This window comes from Nanorana parkeri, unplaced genomic scaffold, assembly GCF_000935625.1.
Source record: "Nanorana parkeri isolate BGI_ZX_2015 unplaced genomic scaffold, ASM93562v1 scaffold258, whole genome shotgun sequence".
In the NCBI taxonomy this organism is placed as follows: Eukaryota; Metazoa; Chordata; class Amphibia; order Anura; family Dicroglossidae; genus Nanorana; species Nanorana parkeri.
Window position 1 is genome coordinate 85,115 of NW_017306526.1, and position 15,496 is coordinate 100,610.

At 41.0% G+C, this 15,496-nt stretch overlaps 1 protein-coding gene across 1 annotated transcript in view; it reads left to right on the top strand.

Moving 5' to 3' along the window:
* LOC108787380 (SH3 and PX domain-containing protein 2A-like) overlaps positions 1-15,496 on the top strand; it is a 205,035-nt gene that overhangs the window by 36,122 nt on the left and 153,417 nt on the right. The window contains exon 2 of the mRNA XM_018556917.1: positions 1,235-1,315. Within this exon, the coding sequence (XP_018412419.1) occupies positions 1,235-1,315 (81 nt within the window). The remainder of the gene's footprint in view (positions 1-1,234; positions 1,316-15,496) is intronic.

The following is a 15,496-nucleotide window of genomic DNA, read 5'->3' on the forward strand; positions in this document are numbered from 1 at the left end:
ACAGCTGTATTTATAAATCAGATTTTAAAAGATGCATTCTAACAATTCCACCGCAAAATCTTCAATGAGGATTTGTGGCCCCCGAGGACTTGTGAGAAACTCTGCACAAAGGGAACCCTTATGATGTATAACTCTACCAACAAACTTTAAAGAAGAACTCCGGGCAAACAAAAAATGTACCCTTGCAGTGAGGCTACCCCGGCCCTGCAAGGGTTAAATGCTTGTTTTGTCTGGGGGACTCAAATAAAGCTATGTTAATCACCTGAGCCTCTGCCCCGTCGACTTCCCCTGGACTACGAGACTGATCCCCACAGTCTCTTCTCCCTTGGGCTGCAATGGTCTAAGGATCTGCATTTGATGTGAGGATGTTGAGGGACATTCCATGGCTGGAGAGGACGGAGAGAGGTGAGCACTGACTGCCATCGGACAGAGGGTCAGGTAAGTATATCTGCTTTATTTGAACCCCCTAGACAAAATGAGCACTTTACCCTTGCAGTGTCGGGGTATTTTAGTTATATCGTCTCTCTTTCAGAGTGGAATAGTAAAGGCGACCATACATGGCTCGATTTCCTCTTGTTCAGTCTGTGGGCTGAACAAGAGAAAATTAAACAATTCCCCCATCTATGCTACCAGTTGGATCTCCACTGCTGGTTATAGTATTCACCTGACTGAATACAATGGAGCTGCCAAACAGTCACTTAAACTGATAGGATGCAGTCACTGTTCAGCCTATAATTTTCCACCCTCCTCAGGATTTGTACTAGAGGTGGCAAAATATGTTCTATTATTATTGTTTATCAAATGAAGACAACTTTTGTTAATTTGCTATTAAAGAAAAATATTTTTTTATCATTTTACTCATATAATCTAATGTAATTGACTGTTATTCAACCATATCAATCAATTAGAATTCATCTTGTAATGGTCTCACTTCAGCAGGGAGAAGCCTTATTGGTTGATATTAATCATTGCATTTAAGAATTAGCACTCTTTTTTTTTTGGTTAAGTGTTCCTAATGATTGCAAAGTATTTATTCTGATTTAACCCCTTCAAAGTCATTTTCAGGCCTAAAATGTGGAATATAACATGGGTGCAAAAAATGAAAAAAGGGCCTCAGTCATGAAGGGGTTAAATTTTACTTTTATTTGCCTTTGTTTTTCCACCTGATTAAATCATTTTCTTCACAGCCTTTTTTTTTCTATGTTAGTAACATCCTACCTTTATCTCTCTACAGGTGTATATCATACAAGTAACCTGGTCGGATTCAACATCCTATACCATCTATAGAAGATACAGCAAATTCTTTGACCTTCAGGTAAGTCATCCAGTATTTAGTGCTGCAGTACAGTAAATGGTTGTTGCTTATCAATAGGAACAGGGTCAGTCCTGTGAGTTACCTCATGCACTGTGCTGAAACTGGCACAATGTTGGTAGCTGTGATCTAACAACTGGTTAGGAATAACCCCAGGCCTTATTTTGTGTGCTAATATTGTAACTGAGGAGCTACAACATGGTGTACCTATAGGTTGTCTGTGATTGGTGCCATCTTGAATGTGTTCTATGATTTACATAAGACAATGTTTTAGACCTAGGATCTTCCTCTTTTATATCAAAAGTAAACTATTTGGGTAGGTGTGTATATCTACTCTGGCAATGGCATAAACTGTTTTGTACAAGTAGAGAAGGTGATCCCTGCCAGCAGAGATCACGTGGACAATGGCATAGGCCAAGAGACAGGGCCTAGAGCAGCTCTGGATCAGCTGTGTTTAAGGCACCAATAATGTTTCAGACCTTTTTATTATATTTTTATTATAATTTCCCCCCCCCCCCCAAATAACTAGAATAACATTTTGAATAAACAAAATGTTTTGTGAAGAAGAAAGCATTTTAAGCTTTCTGAATAGAATAATTATTTCATTTTACAGTAATTTTCATTTCTCTAATTCTTCTAAAAAAAAAAATAAGCCTCCTAGGTTAGTCAGCAAATATTAGAAGAATGGGCAGTAAGGGCCATTCACACCAGCAAGCTGCGCTAAATGTCCATGTGTGATGACAAGTACTGTACTTAAGCACTGATCCTGAAGCATCACACTTTTTATTTTCGTTAGAATTGTATTGAATTGTCACAAGTGACATTTCATGAAGTTCTATCAGCACAGCGTGGTGCTATACGGTTGTACCACTAGACAACCACGCTGTGCTGAAAAACAGTAAAGCATGCCATATATTAGCAACGTTGTGGTGTGAACTGTTCACATTTAAAACAAGGTACATTTCCTTGCCTAAAATAAGAAGTTTAGTTTATTTAAAAAAAGAGGGGAAACCTTAAGATCAATAAGGGACTATTTACACCAGAAAAACAACCCAGGGCAGCCCCAACACTTCTGGTGAGAACAGACTCTTCTTGGAATCTGCCTATTGATCCACACTATAGTCCCCTTTCATGAAATAAACTGCAACGTCTTATTATAGGTTGTTATATGAACCCTAATTGAAATAAAATTTAAGTAAGAGATGCATTGTATCTCCTGTCTAAAATTTCAAGTAAAGGTGATATTTTCTGAACTTCTCTAATTTAGAATGTTGCTTGTTCTAAATAGGCTTGTCAAGGAATGATGCAGACAACTAATATAAAAATGTTCCGGAGGGCTTGGCAGCGAAAGGGTTAAACTTCTATTTTCCAATTCTAGACTAAAGACCAGCTTTTTTTAATCTGTATGACTGAGGTTTGTGAGGGCTTTTGTTAACACATTTAAACCCCTGCATATCCATTTTTCTGGGGTCTGTTCTTTGGGTCTCCTGGCCTTTCCTGGTGGATTTGAAAAAGTTCTCATCAGGCGAACCCTGTCAATGGAGTCAGTGTTATAGACAGGAAATGTTGTCTCAGTATTGGAGAATGAGCCTTGAAAGCTGCTATTGATAAGTAAACGGGTGCCCAGCATCCATGGAAGGCGCCCACTGCTTTAATGTTCTGCCTTCTTCTATATTAAGTGAAGTTAATGAACCATTTTGGATTTAACTCCTTTTACACTTCCATGGTTGCTCTGTAAAATACATGAATTTAGTGTTCGCATGTGTCAGTGCACTGTATTGAAGGCTGACAGTGCATCTTCTATGTAAGACTACGTGCTGACCTCTGAGCAGACCCTTAGGGCTCTTTTATATTGGATGATTCCTTGTGTCTTTTGAGAAGTAATGCAGACAAAGCGGATAGAATTGACATAACACGTATTGATTTCAATATGACCTTTTCGCATTAAAATACAGCATATAAATGTGTTGTTAAAAAAAAAACCTGCATGCTGCATTTTCAGCATGTTGTCCTGTGCATTCTGATATAAACAAATCAAATGGAGATCTCCCATGACACATTGCTCTTTGATGTCTTCTTTTTCAAACTCATCTAATTTGAACAAAGCCCTTAATTGGGACTCAAAGTATTTGTAACCCCAATTGCTAAAATCTCATATAAGCTTTAACATGTTTATGTCATTTCTAAAGTAATTTTCAAGGTTTTTACATGCAGCTTTCAGTAAAATAATGTAAAAAAGAAACACAAAATAGAGCGCCCAAGCCCTGTGCGATATCGATTTATTAAGCTACAATTAAAAGCTGTGTTGTATAACGCTGTGTATGAGCATCCACAACGGACATTATTAATCTGGACAGCCTGTTAGCAGATACAATTAAACGATCGGTATGATGACAAGTGCCGACATGCATGCAGCAGTTGACGCGTTTATGATGAAGGGCCCCGGAAATGTGTCAACCCTTGTATCTGCGACCAGGCTGTCTGGATTAGGAATGTTCATTGTGGATGATCATACAAAGCGTTACACAGCACCACACTTGTGAGTAGCCTTTCATTTGCTTTTAATTGTACCTTAATAAACTGACATCGCACAGGGCTTGTGTGCTCTTCTTTGTGTTTCTTTTTTACATGGTTTGAGAGCTTTCCGATCTGAATGAGGGACAGCCCCCTGAGAGCAATTGGATGTTTTTGAATGCTTTTGTAAAATAATACTTGGTGGCCCTGCCATAAAGGTCCTTGTTCAGGCACTTCCTGTTATGTGGTGACAGTGCTTTGCCCCCGTCTCCCAATTGTTGTTATCTGGTCACAGGCTTCCGGTGTAGACTACAAGCAGCCTATTAAGCACACATTATGCAGATATGGTCCACTGTTGTCACCATCAAGGAACCTGCCCTGAGAAATGCCATACAGCCATCGTTGGAGTGCCTGATTGTAGGTGCAAAAGTGGCTGCAAAAGGCCGAGATGCGACAAAGGATGAAAAGGGTGGAAATTTGTATTTTATTTTAAAAATCGGGCAATTGTTTGTGATCTACCATGCTTTAGCAAACTAAGGGGAATATTTTTGAAGCTGTAAATGTGACATTCACCAAACATTTACTGCAGGTGAATCGGTAACTCTAAAATAAAACACAATTACTAGGAATATATGCCCACAGTGAATGTTCAGTGAATGTCACATTCACTGCTTCATATTTCCTTAAGTGTCATTAAGTTTAGGTTTTATATCTACTTTAAGATGATAAGGAGTAACAGTGCTGAAAGTGCTAAAACCAGAAGTTTGCGTCAAAGTACATGATTGTGACCCACGAGTATATAGTGAAGGCATCGAGAAATTCGTGTAGAATTAATTTAGGATGTAGGAGATAGTCAGCCCTTTGTAGAGGACAGCAGAAATGAGCCGGGTGACACTTGAACAAGAACACAAAAAGCTTCTTTTTTTTTTAAGCTATGCTCCAGCTGTCCTTTTTTAAGTGGAGTTGGCTACTGAGCCCCTAGGACCCAGCCGTTCTGTAATAAGCTATGAAACATGACACTGGCCTTTGCCTGCACTAACACTGTAGAACACTGACAATAAAGTAAAGATTTCCTGCTGAGGAGCACATGTTGCATTGGGATTTGGAGTCTTGTGTCAGAGTGTTGATTTGTACTACAAGCTGAAATTTGCATGCCTAATTCAGGAGGGTACATAGTTACAAAAAAGGCACAGGTCCATTGAGTTCAACCAAACAAAAAACCTGCATATAGAGAACCCTATACCCACAGTTAATCCAGAGGAAGGCAACAACCCTTTCAAAATATGGCCCAATATGCTCCAACTGGGGAAAAAAAATTCCTTTCTGGATACAGTCTTTTTAAGTCAGTGTTATATCAATTTATCAAACTTTCAAGTATTTCCCCAACTAGAGAAGTTAAGCTTACAGGTCTGTAATTACTTGGTAAAGGCTTTGATCCATTTTAAATAGGGATGCATCAGAATTTCGGCCGCTGAAACATATTGGCGGAAAATTTGCGGTGCATGCCTGGTTTCTCTCTTTCCTGCTGGGCGCTGCTCTGTGTCCCCTCTGACACAGCACAGCATCCCGCGGGGAGGAGAGAAACTGTCAGGTGCCGTTCGGTGGAGGAGAAGCCGGGCTCTCTTCCCGAACCGCCCTGCTCAGCCTCCTGTGTCAGATCAAGAGAGTGGCGGTGCAGGGGAGGAGGCAGCTGTCACAGGAGACCGAGCCTTCCTCACCTCCCACTCAGCCTCCTGTGACAGCGAGTCAGGATGGAGAGCGGGTACAAGCACTCAGTGATCGCTGACTGCTTGTAAATAATTGAGGACAGAGTATGTTTACTGTGTCCCCAATTATGAATGAATGGGAAGTGATCTACATCACCTCCTGTTCATTCATGATTGTGGACATGGTAAAGATACTATCTCCACAAGTTATGAATGAACAGGAACACTCAGTATAGAGGATTCCTGCTCATTTATAACAGGGTCTGCAGTAAAAGAGATTGATGACTCTGTGTCCTCAATCTCTTTTTCTATTTTAAAAGGGAAATAACAGGGGTCTGTTTAGACCCATAATATTTCCCTGAAGCCCCAACAGTAAAGTAAAAAATAAAAATATTAAATAAATAAAAATAAAATATTATTTTTTTTTAAAAAGGTTAGAAAAAACATTTTGGTTTCTGCCTGACATTTTATTTTTTTGCTTTGTTTCGGTTTTAAAAATTTAATTTCGGTGCACCTCTTATTTTAAATATATTGCATCAATCCATTGGTTACCAAGCTAAAGAGTCTCTAAATAATGGCTTTGAAATAACAGAGCTCAACTCTTTGAGGACACATGGGTGTAAGACATCTGGTCCAGGTACTTTATGCACCTTTACTTTGTCTGTTTTTAGACCATATCCATTTTGAGCCTTTGTAGTTTGTTTGAGGCTGTGGATCCAAAGTGCAAAATAATATTTTGTCAGTTTTTGCATGCCTTCAATTAGGGCATTGTGTCGGCTAAATAACTTTGCAGGTCCCATTATATGTTCTGTGAACAGTAGGCAAATAACAAGCACTGATACGTACGTTCCAAAGACTCATTTTACCGTCAGACATGCTGTAATGGTAATTTGTTACTATTAAAATGTGCAATATCAAACTGTCCTGCTGAAACTTGCAAATTGCATGTTCTCATCTTTATAGTATTACATTTAATTAGTGGTGAGCTATTCATCCTACTAAAATTTCAGGCTGTACACATAAAGGCTGTCTGAAAAGCATTGTCTGTGTCTAGAATGCTTAAAGCATAATTCCAGATGAAAATATTCTTTATTTTTGAATAATGTGGGAAATGATTAGAAGAAGATAGGTGCCCCCCAGCTGACAGAATACCTAAAAAGTGCTTACATTGAAATGAATGCAGCTCGGCTGACAATTTTTCCAACCGGCTCCTTTGACAAAGTCTATTGCATCGACTTTTGGGATGCTGACAGGCCACCCACAGTTTGAATTTTAGATTCAGCAGGAAACAGATTAAACGCAATCGGTTTATAGCCAGCTCAGGGGTGTGGAATTTTTAAAACAAACTACTTGTACAAGGTTCTCTTTTTGAGCCTGCCCTCCAATACAGAAGATCCAGCACACATGTGCTGGATCTTCTGCACAGCTTCACATGTGACAGCTGACACGGTAGCGCTGCGAGTATAGAGGTCCTGTGTCACTGATCACAGAACAGAGAACAGACATTCTCCGCTCTGCTCTCCATTCTGAAGACATGTATTGTGATCTGGGGTCTCCCGGAAGAGCAGGGGACCCGAAAATCTATGGTGCAGGGGGACGGACCATGGGGGGCGGGCAGACAAACAGGCTGATTACATGTGATCTCAGCGGCTTTACAGCCACTCAAATCACTTGTACTGAACGTCTTCCCTGCTCTACATTTAGCCCTGCTTGCCCGAAACAGGGCTAAATGTACAAAACACCTACCAGGGACTGCAATAGGAATTCCACACCGCTGCCAGCTTATCTTTTATTTTTGTTTTTGATATAATCGGAAAGAATTAGAACAGGATTTTAATGCCATGTGTGCCCTGGTGGGAAGGATTTATTTTTATTTCTGACAGTAGTCACCAAGATTGAAAAAAAGGTTAAATCATTCTTAAGGGGAAACATGCAACTATATATATATATATTTGTAAATTATTTCTAAGCAGGGTGGGGAAGTAATAACACATGACTGTTTGTACTCTATTGGGAAGATTTTCCATTCAGATAGTAATAAACCCTGACCATGTTCCAAACATTTTCCCATTCTATCCAACACTGACAGGGCTATTCACAAAAGGGTGAAGAGTTTGGAGAAGGCAGGAGAAGTGAACAATCTAGGCCAAAATAGCTGATTTGAAAAAATTATCCAATTCAGCTCACTTTCCAGTTCAGCTATGCTGTCCTAGATTGTTCGCTTCTCCTGCCTTCTCCAAACTCTTCACCCTTTTGTAAAAAACGCTGTAAAGTTTTGGCTGGTGTTGGGTTAATAATAAGTGTTGGGGTTAATATTGTGGCTGGAGTCTGTAATGAAAGCTACCCGCATCAGTGTGCTGGTGCTCAAGGCTAATGTGCTGCAAAATACACACTGTGGGGGGAATTTATCAAAACTGGAGAAGACAGAATCTGGAGCAGTTGCCCATGGCAACCAATCAGAATTTCTCTTCAGTTAAGGTTTGAAAATGAAAGTGAGAAGCTCATTAGCTGCCATGCACAGCTGCTCCAGATTTTGTCTGCTCCAGCTTTGATAAATTCTCAGTGTTCACTTTGCTACATCCCTATCTAGTAATAATAACATTACTCTGGTAGACTGTGGCCTTCAAATGATTTTTATATTGTGGTAAGGCAGGGCTCAAAATTTCAAGTCCTGAGCTACTAGCCAGGCCTTAAAAGTTAATCGCCACCAGTTGCCCCACCTAACCCCTACCCTGCCCCAGACTTAACTCCGCCAGGTCAGTAATGTAACGCACAGCGCAGAGGTCAGTAATGTAACACACAGCGCAAAGGTCAGTAATGTAACACACAGGGCAGAGGTCAGAGTGACGCACAGCGCAGAGGTCAGAGTGACGCACAGCGCAGAGGTCAGAGTGACGCACAGCGCAGAGGTCAGAGTGACGCACAGTGCAGAGGTCAGAGTGACGCACAGTGCAGAGGTCAGAGTGACGCACAGTGCAGAGGTCAGAGTGACGCACAATGCAGGGTCAGTGTGACGCAAAGTGCAGGGTCAGAGTGACGCACAGTGCAGAGGACAGTGTGACGCACAGTGCAGGTCAGTGTGACGCATAGCGCAGAGGTCAGTGTGAAGCACAGCGCAGAGGTCATAGTGACGCACAGCGAAGAGGTCAGTGTGACGCACAGCGAAGAGGTCATAGTGACCCACAGCGCAGAGGTCATAGTGACCCACAGCGCAGAGGTTATAGTGACGCACAGCGCAGAGGGCAGTGTGAAGCACAGCGCAGAGGTCAGTGTGACGCACAGCGCAGAGGTCAGTGTGATGCAAAGTGCAGGGTCAGAGTGACGCAAAGTGCAGGGTCAGAGTGACGCACAGCGCAGAGGCCAGAGTGACGCACAGCGCAGAGGTCAGAGTGACGCACAGCGCAGAGGTCAGAGTGACGCACAGCGCAGAGGTCAGAGTGACGCACAGCGCAGAGGTCAGTGTGACGCACAGTGTAAGGAAAAGGGACTTACAGTGCACTTAGCTGGTATTCAGGTGCCTCTTCTTTCTCCTGGTGGGGGGTGGGGCGGTTGGGGTGGAGGTCGGTGCAAAGATCCTTCTTTTCCCTGCTAACTTTCTGGATGGCCGGTCTCACCGTCTCTGCAGTCTTCCTCTCAGCCTGGCAGCTGAGGTGGGCGGAGGAAGCTGCAGAAGACAGCAGATGTCATCGAGGAGCGCCGCCGGCGAGACCAGAGATGGGACACTACCACCACGGCGATCGTTCCCTTGTGTTCTCTCTTCTCATCGGCCTCTCTGTAGCTACAGCGACTGATGAGAAGAGAGAACAGAAGCGAGCAATTGCTGCGGCGGTAGTGTCCCATCTCTGGTCTCGCCGGCGGCGCTCCTCGATGAGATTCCACTCGCCCCCCCGCAATTTTCACTCGCCAATTGCGAGGGGGCGAGTGGAAATTTTGAGGCCTGTGGTAAGGGGATCCAATGTATGTCAGGACACCAACCCCCACAGCATTATGCTTCCAACAATCAAATGTAACCTTTGAAACAAGACAAGATGGACCCATTGATTCATTCTTTGTGTGCTGTGTCCCTAACATATCCATAAAGTAAAGAAGGGGCATCGGCACTTTAAATAGTGAACAGTGCATCTTTTATTGACGTAAATGCAGCATATCACTTAAATGAAACATTTTGTGGTCATGTAGGATCCCCTTCAGGCAAGACATGTTAACATGTGATCATGTGAATGTCTTGCCTGAAGAAGGGGATCCTACGTGACCCCAAAACATTGCATTCATGTGATATGGTGCATTTACGTCAATAAAAGACGCATTATTCACTATTTGGAGTGCCGGTGCCCCATATTTACTTCATGATTGTCATGGCACCATCTCTTGGTCACCACAGCACCCACCAGTTGTTTTTGGACAAAGCAGTCAGAAGTGTGAGGGGTTCATGGCCTAACATATGCATGTCACAGCTGAGATGAAGATTTCAAATCAAGCATTGGTTTCCCAGTCATCATTTGTACAGTGTACTCGATTATGTGCTCGCCCTAAAGGAACCCATACACGTTACGATTATCGAGCGAAACTTTTCGTCCGATGATCGAATAGTCGTACGATTTTCGTACGGCAGCCCCATCCTGCCCCGATGATCGCAAGATTAATGTAGCCGTAATTAACGAAAAGCACCTGGACGAAATGCGGTAATTGATTTGCCGTATTTTCGTTAGTGCAAGCGCAGTGTAGATCGTACGACTTTTGACGGACGGAAACGCCAGCAACCTTACGAAAATCGTACGATCTAGCAAAGTTTTCAAACATGCTTGACCGTTAAAAGTCGTACGATAGTACAGTAATGTCGGTCGGACACTGCAATGCACACATACGATTATCGGCTGAAAAATCGATCGCATACGAAAAGCGTCCGATAATCATAAGGTGTATGGGCACCTTAAGCTTATTTTCCCAGTCTCAGCTGGCAGGAGTGGATCATTGTATGATCCATTGCTGTAATCCATCTACTTCAAAGCTCAATGCGTTCTGCATTCAGAGATACCTTTCTGTGTACCTTTGTTATAAAGAGCACATATTTGATTACAATCGATTGAAATGGGGGAGGTGGGGGAAGCAAAAACAGCAAACACGTGTGTGTGTCCATTAAAGGAAAACAATGCCAAATAGAAGTGAAAATTGTGATCAGATCTAATAGAAAGCAGGGCTGAAATGTGTGACGTATTATTGGTGTTCCCTTAGCTCAAGTGAACTGTAGCAATTAGGATGGCTTTGTATATCTATCTAACAGACATTTTTGTAGTGTTTCCACCTGAGCTTCGGTCACAGTTAAACTATTACTATGTTGAGGATTACAGAAGAGAATTCCTGAATTTTATCTTCATATTATTTACATCTGGGGATTGTTTAGCCGTGTTTCAGAGTTCTCATTTGTTATGACTTGCACAGACCCCATTCTAGACAGTATGATGCCATGTCCCTTTTTCTTTACCACTAAAAAGCCCTGTGGATCGGCTGGAGATGTTATGAGTCAAATCTGGTAACTGATCTCAGGTTTTAAAGATAGCCTCAGTTGATTCATTGGCGTTCCTGTTGTGGAAATGAATACATTCTGTATCATGAAAAGAAAATGAGACTCACTTAAACTTTGCTGCCTATTTCTTGTGAAAATATCACTGTATTTTTTCCATCCACTGCTGGTATTATATATATTTTCCGATACATTAAAGTGACACACTAAGGCTGGGTTCACACCTGAGAGTTTTTTAATGCTCGTTTTACCGCTCGTTTTTTTTGCGGTTTTTCGTTCAGTGAAACGCGCGTTTCGCTGGCGGTATGATTTTTTTTCTTTATTTTCTCTATTTAAAAAAAAAGTTTTTTATTTTTTTATTTTCACTTTTAAACTCCCCGCCGGCTCCGCCCCCCTGCGACGCGGCCACTCACAAGGGACGGAAGTCGGCAGCCGCCGAAGACACAGCGGGGATCGCGGACCAGGTAAGACCTGTACGCTGTATTCCCGAGTGTGGCTCGGGGTTACCGCTTTGCTAACCCCGATCCACACTCGGGAATACCAATGGCAACGCGTGGCAAAACGCCCCAAAGGAGCTCCTGTACCTCTTTGGGCGTAGGGCGTTTTGCAGCGCGTTCCTACGCGCTGTAAAACGCCCAGGTGGGAACCATTCCCATGAGCAATCATTTTTCACATGTTGGAGTGTTTTACAGCGTGTAGGAACACACTGTAAAATGCCCAGGTGTGAACCAGGCCTAAACTCAGACAATAAACCTTAAAAATGCATTCAAGTACCCTATTAACAAAAATGTAGCTTATTCATGTATCACTCGGCTGTGGATCCTCAAATCATCTCTGAATTGGTGCTGACACTGTCCTTCCTTCTGGAGGGTGGTTACTTTTGTACCCATGGTCCCTGTGTGTGTTGTAAAGTAGCCACCGCTCCAATCTCACTCCCGTGATAGACTACCATCTCAATACAAATTTGTAAAACTAAACGTGAGATTGTAGTCCATCACAGGAATTAGGTTGATTTGAGGATGCACAAATAAGCAACATTTTGGTTAATAGGGTACTTGAAATCGTTGTTAAGATTTAACTCTGGAGTTTAGTGTCACTTTGAATAAAACGTTCACAAAACTGAAAAATGTAAGCTGCATTTGTAATTAAAAATACACACATTGGTTTCCTTTGATGTAAATAAGGAAATCCTGAGATACAGGCAACTTAAGTTGCATGCAAATATTTTCTTATTCTGAAAAAGTTATGCTTGACCCCAGTACCCTAAGAAAACAAGTATTTCCCGAAACGACCATCGGAACTGAGACACCACACCCCAAAATTCAGTACATGAGAAAAAAACGCAATAATGAGGCTTGAAAAGTATCTATTGAAGAATGTGGGATAGGATGGCTAAAACCATTAACAAAGTATGATGGGTTATCAGATATATACAAAAAGCTTTTATTTCATTATCTCAGTAAATAGCATAAAAACATTTCATTTGATCTACCGAATTTACAAACATAGATGAATAAATAACCGTCCCTGGACTCCGTGCCAATACATGATATACATATTTTGAATATATTCCATATTTAGATCGTACATTTCATAGTCAATATCTATACATAATTTCAAGGCAATCATATTGGTAATTGTTTCATCTGTGATAGCATTAGTCCAACCCGATGAAACAAAAATATTCTAAATATGTATATCATGTATTGGCACGGAGTCCGGGGAGGGTTATTTATTCATCTATGTTTGTAAAATCTGTAGATCAAATTAAATGTTTTTATGCTATTTACTGAGATCATGGAATAAAAGCTTTTTTATATATATCTGATAACCCATCATACTTTGTTAATGGTTTTAGCCATCCTATCCCACATTCTTCAATAGACACTTTTAAAGCCCAGTTATTGCGTTTTTTTTCTCATGTATTGACCCCAGTACTCTTCTAATTCTCCAAATTGGCCCTTTTGTGATCATTAGGATTTTTGGAAAGGGATAGGCTCATGAGAGGAGCTACCTTTGTATAGGAAGAGTCAAGATTTATGTTTTAACATCAGCTTCCTGTATCTGGATCCTACTGATTGTTTTGACTCAGGATTACCTCTGGTTGTACATTTTATCATTGTTTATATTGGTTTAAACTGCCTTGGTTTGTAAAAGTTTTATTTTACCGCTTGGTAGCCAACCAAGCTTGTTTACTTATAAATTGCTCTGAAGCACTCTTTATTTTTTTAACTGTATATCTGAATGGCTGTCTGCCATCTGATGTTATTTTGGTTTTATGCAGCTCAGAAAAAAAAAGAAGCTTTCAGACTGTTCTCAAATATAGGATTATAAATTCCATTTACCACGACTCCTTTAGGCTACAACAATTGATTTAAGAGGAAATGAGGACAAATACAGTAGTGCTAGTGAATGTGCTTGTCCCCCTCCCATCCCTGCCTATATCCGCTCCACTCCACTCCACTCCTGGGTTTTTATTGTATCCCATACAGTGGAGCACACTGATTATTCAAGCTTCTTCCTGTAGTAGGATTCTAAACCAAATAGGAGATTAGAAAGCAGGAAGCTGTGACAACACCGGTTGTAAATGACGTAAATTTATAAATGGTTACATGAGATCATTGAAAGAAATTATCCAAATGTGACCTTTAACTCCTAACCTTTTCTGAACAATGCATGTGTCTGGAATAATTTCACTAATGTACCGGGAGGAAAAAATGGTTGGCTGTAGGCAGGTGCTTTATTTTCTATTGTATTCTTATCTGTTGCTCTGTTTAAAACATGTGATTGTGACTTTAATTAATTTCTATGGTTACAGTAAGCTTCCTGTCTGCTGTCTGAAAAGAAAATGTCAAGTCTGGCAGAAACATAATGAGCCTCAATAGATTAACTTCATGTTGCTTGCCATGGCTTGTATACAATTATTGTGGGGTTGTTATTCCGAAACAACATATTCATTCAATTCACTCCAAATGCATACATTTTTTTTTGGAAACATCTAGTTGTGTAGGTCACTGGAAAGATTTTCAAGTTTAAAGCCTATATCCTTGGGAAAAAAAGGAAAAAGGACTTTTGCCCATAGTCTGGCATTATACATGAGGACACTGAGGGACTGTCCACAAGCTGGAGCTTAGGAGGGACGGTGAGGGGAGTGCCAACTGCCTGGGGAACAGGGATTGGGTAATAAAAGTATTGTACACGGGTACTCTAGACAAATGCCCTTCGCTACCCCACAAGAGGAATTAACCATAATTATACATTCATAGTGGGCAATGTAGGTGGGTAGAATTTATACACTATGGCTTTCTTATCACCTTCACTCATTCTCTGAGGTAAGACTTTGAAAAATGACAGGATAAATATGTTTATAATGTAACAAGGTTGGTCTTTACACTTGTGTACATAGTGTATTCCTATGCACCTATCTCTCCAAAATGGTGCTTTATTTATGTAACATATAACCAGGTATGTTTAGGAGTGCTTGTGTCCATATCCTCAGGGATCTTCAAAGGAAATTTTTTCCCCCCAAAATAAAAACATGTGCTTCTGAGTTCTAAAAAAAAAAAAAAAAAAAGCACAATGCACAGCCAGAACCCCACCCTAGGAGATTATTTGCACTACACTGCAGTTTATTAATTGGCGTATAGCAAATTCAGACAAGCTCAGCCCTTCCCTCTCATCCATGATTTTTAATACAAATGTTTAACAGATCAACCATCACCAAGAAACACATAGTGCAGAGCTTTTAATTCCCACATCCTCTACCATAAAATGCTTCCCTACATCAACACATCAGTAAGGAATTTGCTAACAGCAGCTTGATATTTACTACTGCATTGTTGGAGATAAATATTATGACAAAATATTATGTTTCATAATAAACATTGTACAGTAGGAAACTAATATTAACCAAACAGATATTAATGCATTTTTGATGGCAGGGAAGCCTGGTACACTCTGCTTGTGCCCATAGACATAAAGGGGATCACCTATTCTCGGTGGCTAGTCCTGTAGACCCGCAATAACGGTTTGGACTAGACCGCTTTGGGTGGGACCTTCATAACCACCACTAGGGTAAGCAGTATGAAAATGACGAATATACTGTATATGAATATGCTCACAACCATCAGAATAAATCTAGTTAAACTCCCAGTAAACAAGAAAACAAGAGAATCTAGATTGAGAAACCACACAACAAATGGAGAGCACACATATAGAAATCCCTCTGAAGCAATAAAAATGCCACCTAAAATGACACCTCATCCATTTAAAGCTGAACACATATAAATTACACAGGTTCTATGGCTGATAAAGGTGACATAGATGCAGTGCCTTCTCTGAATTGAATTGGTATTAAAGCTTGTGTAATTCAGTGCACATGCACTATTTTTTTGCGATCGCACTGCACCGAAACGCGGGTATTGCTGTACCACGCGTTCTGGT